The following is an 8,202-nucleotide window of genomic DNA, read 5'->3' as shown; positions in this document are numbered from 1 at the left end:
GCAGCCCTGAGGGGATATTCTCCCGCATTTGGTCTGAGCAGTTGATCAGGTCAGGTGCAGGTAAGGGGATGGGTCCATTATGATGTGGCAGGGGCAAACCAGCTCTGCTGTCGGGCCCTGCTGCTGATGTCACTGATTGCACTGCGCAGTTGACCCTCGTGTTGTGTGGTGCGGTGAAGACCTCTCTCTTCTCCCCTTGGGGCTAAGATGCGAATGAATGTGTTTGAGTGGATGAGTAAAGTGGGAGTGTGTCGTCCTGTCTCGGCTAGCTTCCTTTCCTTGGAGGAAACAGCCTAGGTATATATATATATATATATATATATATATATATATATATATATATATATATATATATATATATATATATATATATATATAGAAAGATAGAATTACTTCGTTTTTATTTTTTTTTCTGAATCTGACTTTACATGTACTTCATAAGAGTCTATGGATTTGTGAACTAGTTCTTTTTTTCCCTTTATGTGAAAAATACAATATTAATACACAGCATACCCCTGGACGCCTTTTCTACACTATTCATGTTTCGTACAAATGATGACTAATAGTATGAATGCAACAGTAATGATGCCCTAAGGCTAAAGAGGTCAGATACTAAATTATGTTATGAGCCTGTTTTATACCAATAAAACAAAAAATCTGCCTGCGGGAGTTGTATGGAAAATTAATCAGTCTATTGTTAGTCTCGTAGGTCCAGGTGTAGGAGAAGGATGAGGCTCCGACACCAGCAGCCTCTCCACTACAAAGGCCACACTGCCCAGAGTGATGCCCGCCAGGAGAAGCAGCAGAGGTCCCTGCATATGGATAATAGACAGACTCCTGAAATTAGTTTGGCTGTGTTCTGCTCCATCCTGTCCCTGCAGTTTTATTTCTTCCCTCTGTTTCATTCGACGTTCACGTGCAGCGGCTTCCAGTGTTTCCTTTTTCCACTGCTCATACAGACCAGCCTGAAAACAGAAAGTTGCAGAAGTGAGTCGTGGAAGAACTTAAATAGACTTCGTCAGGTCCCCCTGTAGTAAATGTTCTAGTTTTTATGCAAACCGTGTAGGAATCTCTTAACCAACAGTGTTATAACAGCATATTTACTCTTCTGTATTCTAATGCATTGGACATATTGAATTTATGCATAGTCACCCGTTACATGCATAGCAGTACATGCACAGTGTATAATGACAATACAACATGTTAAGAATCGATTAACAAATTGTTCTACAACTCTGATAAAGCAAAATCATTAAATATAATGCATCAATCTGGGCTGGTCACTCCTGTCTCTCATTCAGAGTAAAGTGGTTGGGTGGACTATAGTTTTGGCAACAGCTAAGAATACTGTGCCTCCCCCTTATTCTCAATGGTACTATCACCACATTTTATCAGGCTGTTTGGACTATTTCGATAAACTGTAACGTGGTCTAAAACAATGTGGTCGCTACTTGTCTCTATGCAGCATGCTTTCGAACAGTTAGTCTGCACTGTCAGGATTTACTTCTTTATTTTATTATTAGGAACGTATTCTTCATCCTTTTTATACTCTGTGGAAAACAGTATAGTGCATATGAAACGTACAAATACGATAATCATTGTAGTATTTCGCAAAAAAAAAAAAAAAAAAAAAAGGATACCTTAGTGCAATGAAATGGGGGCCAAAACTTTTTAATGATTCAAAATTCTGCATTAGAAACTGTATAATGCATCTGAAAAGAATGTTTGCTGCTTTGTTACTGAGTGAAAATATAAATAAGCAATTTTTAAAAAATACGAATTATAATATATTATCGCTACATTCAGTAAAAATATGTAAAACACTGGTGTTCAATCTCTGAATGGAGTGTTCTGTGGAACAGATTATCTCATTTAAGTCAAATACTTTTGGTTCAAGCATGAACCGTATCACGTTACCTGTTTATAGTAAATGCTAACAGTCCTCTAAATTCTAAATAATCTTTAAATTTTAAGCATTATTTTCATGTTCTGAAATTTTGATAATGATTATTCGTCGGTGCATAGTCCGACATAAAACTAATGTGATTTATAGAGCCATCTGATATATTCCTATGTATCTCCACTGATGCTGGGGAGATACAGGTATAAATAAATAAAAAATAACAAGTTTGCACTACATTTGAAGTACATGTCACTTTTTCAAGGGCCACCTACCACAGACCATCAAAACTGTCTGTTTGCAAACCTGCTTCTATGGTCACATGAACAACCACTGGAACAATCAGTTAACACTTCTTGCAAAATCCGCCATTTAATAGTTTTTGCTAATTAAATACCTATATAAAGCATTACAAAAGCATATTTTGGTCATCAAAGAAAACTCTTCACCATTCATGGCTCCTGTCGTATAAGTAGATTTTACCGATTTTCGCCTATAAGATCCCTGAGATAACACAATATAGGAAAATGTTTCGTAAGCAGACACAGAAACAGAGAGAGAGGGGGGAGGGTTGCTTCACTGACTGACTGAATATTATTAAAATCTGGCAGCGCAACTGCCACTGGATAACAATGTAAAAGACGCTGCAAATAAAATGTGCATATTCCAAATCAAATTAATACCAGTTTGTAGGAATAAAACACTGAAATAACAATAGTATAAAATATTAATTACTTTAAAAATTGGAAGGAGGCCTGCCTCCTGAAGAAAATTAATAACATCAGTAAAATCTCCAGTGGCTTCCCCAAGCATAGGGACAGACAGGAGGCACCATCCGCCCCCTTATGCCTATGGAGGAATCTCTGACTGAGGTCCCCCAGACTTGGACACTCGACCAGCAAGTGACAGACAGTAAGGGGAACAAGGCAATCATCACAATATGGTTGGGTCCCACCATTCATCAGGGACCCATGAGTAAGCCAAGAGTGCCTAATACGAAGCCTGGCAAGAGCCACCTCCAATCGCTGAGGCATAGAGAGGAGTACCCATGGCACAACCACTCTCTGAAAGATTTGGCTTATTATGAGCAACACCATCCCAGTGTCTCTGCCAACATGTACGAATCATGTACCACAAGTAGAGTGTTACATCACAAGCAGGAAGCGGGTAGTCAGTTGGGGGCTGTTGAGATGATGCACTTTTAGCTAATGTATCTGCTCTCTCATTATTCACCACACCAGCATGTGTGGGAATCCAACAGAAGTCCACACGATGATCACAATGGCTAAGAAGAAAGAGCCGCTCTAAAACTCATAGAACCAATTGAAGGGATGCATTAAAAGACTCCAGTGCAGTAAGAGCACTACGGGAGTCACTAAAAATCACAAAAACATATTGGAGGAGAATAAAAAAATGATTTTGAGAGCACATAAAACTGCGGTCAGTTCTGCCATACACACTGAATTAATACCAGGAAGGCTACTGCCTCTACCAAACAAAGGGAAGCCAACACCAAAGCCTACTTGAGTATCAGTCTTAGACCCGTCAGTATAGACGGGGACAGAACCCTCATGAGTGAAGGCATGTTTTAAACCCTCTGCCCACGATGACGCATTTGTCGTCATATGGGTGTGGCTGTGATTAGACTCAATGATGCGTTTGTCGTCATTTGAGCATAAAAACCTTCATCAGAGAAAGAGTTTGGCCGATTGATGTCATTTTTGGAGGCGTCATAGTTTCCACACTTCTCATTAAAAGTAATGACTTGGCAACCATGGGGCCTGAGATGCGCAGCAGCACAGACAGGTTGATTAATACCACAGCGGCTGTAAAGGGAGAAGGTAGCGTGTGGCGGGCCCTTTAAATCTTGCACTATTTACCTCTGTCACAGGCGTGTCATATTACATTGTACCAATTGTGCTTATGATTACTTTTTGGGCACTATTGTGATTAGATTTGGTGTTTGCAATAGGGAATTAGGTTTTTGTGAATCATTCCTGGCTGTTATCAGCTGTTGGGCCAATGAAGACTGTGCTAAGCCTACCCTGTTTTTCGCCATGTCTCAACAACTACACTTCCTGTACCCTGCACCCAATGTGAGTATTCAACCATTGAACAATAATGACAGTGAATCAGGTGAATATAGTGTGCAATAACTAGTGAGAAAGGACAATGTGAAACATTTAGCAGGGGGAGGTGGGAAACCGCCTTACGATATGGAGTTGTCTTGAACGGAATATTTGCTAAGGTGTTGATGAAGTCCTTGTTTTATGTCGATATATGGTGAATAGTGTTATTATGCAATAGGTAGGAGTATAGTGCAACGAATGTATGTAATGAAATATTGGCTAGGGCAGGAGACACATGCACCTTACAGCCATGGCACACTGTTGTCAGGAGGGGTTAAAACACAGGAGGTTTAGGCCCAATTCACATGACCCATTCTGGTTCTGACAGGCAGCTTGGCAGCTAGATGCCGTCAAGATTTCTTATCTGCACCCTAATATAACTGTTCACATAACCCGTCAAGCTGACTGGCAACCGTCCATCAGCCAACCGTCACATCACAGATATCTTCTCGAGAAGTCCTGGGCAGCTGGCTGGCGAATTGACGCCGTACTGATGGGTTGGTGATGGCTCATGTGAATGAGGATACGTAGCATACCCGTCCATTTCACGACTCGCTGTCACTGCCTTGTCCATGTAGATAACACATACAGTTCATTGTTTGGTATCATGGACGAAAGGCTGATCGAACTTGTTCGTTCTTATGAAGAGTTATTTGATATGACTAACAAGAATTACAATGATAATCTGCATAAAAATACTAAAAGCAATTGGCGAGGAAGTAAACAAACCAGGTGAGTGTGTCAATAGTTTATTAGACATTAAGTTATAACTCATAATCTTTGCTGGTAAAATTCACTGGATATATACGTTTTATCACTCCCAAATTACTGCTCCAGCAGGACTACTGAAAAATTCTACATCATCATCTGCCAATTCTTTACATAGGGTCCAGAATTCTCCCTCGAACCTTCCCTTTTTTCAGTGACTGGTGTACAGATAGTGGTGTAATATAATATGTATCTCATATATTGATAGATTTGGTTATGTTTTATGTGAAAGACAGTAAAAAATTGACCCAATTGCTCGTAAGAAAGGGTGCGTATCGTACATCTGACCTAGCACAAAGGTAGTGACACACAATGCGAGGTTAGGAACTCTTGCATTTACATTTTATTGGTGAAATATACTGTGTATCTCATAAATTGATAGATTTGGTTATGTATTATGTGAAAATAATGTGAAAGACTGAAGCACGTGCTCATAAGAAAGAGAACGTCTTGTACACCTGAGTTAGCACAAAGGTTGCGAAATGCAATGTGAGATACGTAATTGTAGATGGTATGATATAATATGTATCTCTTACAGTGATAGACTGGGTTATGTGTTATGCGAAAAGAAAGTGAAAGTGAACCACTGATCAACTGAAAATCATCATCTGCTACATCTTTCCATCCAGGTAGTGGCCACGTAATTGACCTACAGAAGACTTGCATTTATATTTTATTGGTGAAATATACTGTGTATCTTATAAAGGGATAGATTTGGTAATATTTTATGTAAAAAGACAATGAAACACTGACCCACGTGCTCGTAAGGAAGAGTGCATGTCGTACACTTGATTTAGCGCAAAGATAGCGAAATGCAACATGAGGTTAGGAACACATGCATTTACATTTTATTGGTGAAATATACTGTGTATCTCATAAAGTGATAGATTTGGTTATGTTTTATGTGAAAAGACAGTGAAAGACTGATCCACATTCTCGTAAGGAAGAGTGTGTGCCATACACCTGAGTTAGCACAAAGGTAGTGAAATGCAACTCAAGGAAAGGAACACGTGCATTTAAATTTTATTGGTGAATTATACTGTAATTCTCATACAATGATGGACTTGGTTATGTGTAATGTGAAAAAGAAGTGTAAACACTGCAGCATGTTCTCATAAGGGAACCATGTGCTACACCTTTGCACACAGGTAAGGGCCTACAGAACACGTGCATTTACATTTTAGTGGTGAAATGTACTGTGTATCTCATAAAAATTATAGATTTGGTTATGCATGATGTGCAAAGTAAACGAAAGAGGTAACCATGTGCTTGTGGCCCCTACTTGTGCACTAAGTCAGGTGTAGGAGACGATGTTTTTCAAGGACATAAACGTATATCATGAACCATCGCATTGTGCCAGTGTTGAGTAAAGTTCTTGGCTGGATGTGAATAAAATATCTTGATTCCTTTATTTCAGCTCACACCCCTACCACAGCATTGGACTACCACAGGGCTCATCTCTTTGACAGCCATTCGTTCTCCAGTTGGCTTGCAATGACATCAGTCTTGCAGAGATGAATCGCAGGTTGACGCCACACCAGTGGCAGAAGATCCTCAGTGAGGTAGTGTCGGAGAGCGACATCGAGAGCGACCATTCTGGGGTGAAGAAGGTTTGAGCTGGCGTCATCTGGTCAGCAAGAGGAGCTGCCCTGCTGTCTTCCATCGCAGGGAAACCACACCACCATCATCAGCCAACTTCACCGGAGAACCCTCCCCACCTCTAGGACCTGTCGTTCCCACCACTTTCCTCGTCGGCTCCCAATCTCCAGGCTCCTCTGCCCCCCTTGGCGAGCCAGTGTCACCAGAAGCTGGGCAATCGTTCATTGTGATGGCCCCTCCACCTGTTTCTGCCATGAAGGATGCTACGGTGACATCCTTGCAAGCCAGGCCAAGGAGACTGGTGTCCCCATAGCCTTCTGTCTCGTCTTGTCCGAGGCGTCCCCTCCCAGATGAGGGCGCCGTGGTCCGCTGCCTGGACATGGGGGATGTCCAAGGGGTTAGAGGGCAGGCAGAATGGTGTCGACAGGCCGATCCACTGCCACCGCCACTGAAGAGGATCCTGGGTGTAGCAGTGGCCTGTTCACACTGAACCACGGGCCGTTCACTGGCTCCCCAGGGATCCAGGTGGATATTCCAACAATTCCCCTTCAGTTCTTCCTGCTCTTTTTCACGCAGGAGTTGTTGTCATGCCTCACCGTGGAAACCAACCGGTATGCCACATTCCTGGGGACACAGCTGGGCGCCTGGTTCTCCTGCAGTGAAGAGGAGATAGCCAATTTCCTGGGGTTATACTTTTTCATGGGGGTCGTGCACATGCTGAAAATCAGGCACTACTGGAGGAGCTCTGACCTGTACGACTACCCTAGGGTCTGGCGGGTGATGAGCGGAAGGTGCTTCACCGCCATTCTCAAGTACTTCCACACCTTCAGCTCGCTCACCATACCCTGGGACAACCAAGATTGGCTCATCCGCGTTCGCACGGTCATGGAGTACCTCCTTCAGTGGTTCCAGTCAGCATACCAACCTGAGGAACAGCTCAGCCTGGGTGAGGGCTCTCTGGAGTGGAAGGGCCGGCTGTCCTTCCATGTGTACAGCCCCCAGAAGCCCACCAAGTGTTCCATCAAGTTGTACATGTTGGCTGAGTCATCCTCGGGTTACATCTGGAACCTCAAGGTCTACATGGGGGTGCAGTGAACCCTCAAAAACATTGTGTGGGGCTTCAAGGAACTGCTGAAGGACCAGGGGCCGGATGCACAAAAGCAGTTGCGGTCCCGTAACTCGCTACGGGCGGGGGAAAAGTGAGCGGCGTCGGATGTTGGCATGCACTAAACACTTTCGGAGACCTTACGGGAGCCGGAGTTACGATCGCCGCTAAGGGTGGGCTCGACCAACCTTAACATCTCCTGTATCTTTCAGCCACCAGAAAATAAACTGATTTAAGCATTCTCTCGTGTAAATGAATTATTTCACTATACTGGGTAGTTAATAGAGGTGCTGTACAACAATATACAGTGTGCTGAATTGTACATTAGTGTAAATTAGTGGTGTCAGTATTAGTGTTCCACTGTATTATATGCTCATCAGTGTTGTGTAGTACTATAAATTAGTGTTTTACAGTATTAACTTATGCTTTAGGTTGGTAGAAAATTATAGTGTGCTTTAATGTAGTCTATAGTAGTGTACAGCAATGTTAGTGTTAAATAGTGTAAGGTGTAGTGCTGTAGAGTAGTATAATGTTCTGTTGTGCAGTAGTACACCGTCAGGAAGATCCTCTAGGAGAATAACCTAATAGGTCAAGTCCCTAGAACAAAATCCCCTTTCTAATATAGTTTCAAGATAGGTTAGGTTAATTTAAAATTAAGGTTAGGTTATTTTTGTCAAGGTTATTTTTCGTTAGGTTAGGTT

The 8,202-nt window shown here is 42.1% G+C and overlaps 1 protein-coding gene across 1 annotated transcript in view; it reads right to left on the bottom strand.

The window, feature by feature from the left end:
- Positions 1 to 686: 686 nt before the first annotated feature.
- Positions 687 to 8,202, bottom strand: part of LOC145395718 (ionotropic receptor 93a-like) — a 58,546-nt gene continuing 51,030 nt past the window's right edge. The window contains exon 9 of the mRNA XM_080269258.1: positions 687 to 965. Coding sequence (XP_080125384.1) covers positions 687 to 965 — 279 coding nt within the window. The remainder of the gene's footprint in view (positions 966 to 8,202) is intronic.

The sequence above is a fragment of the Coenobita brevimanus genome, chromosome 33 (assembly GCF_032717465.1).
Source record: "Coenobita brevimanus isolate Jiangsu-jjx chromosome 33, ASM3271746v2, whole genome shotgun sequence".
In the NCBI taxonomy this organism is placed as follows: Eukaryota; Metazoa; Arthropoda; class Malacostraca; order Decapoda; family Coenobitidae; genus Coenobita; species Coenobita brevimanus.
Note: the sequence above shows the minus strand (reverse complement) of the source record. Positions and strands in the feature narration are given on the sequence as shown.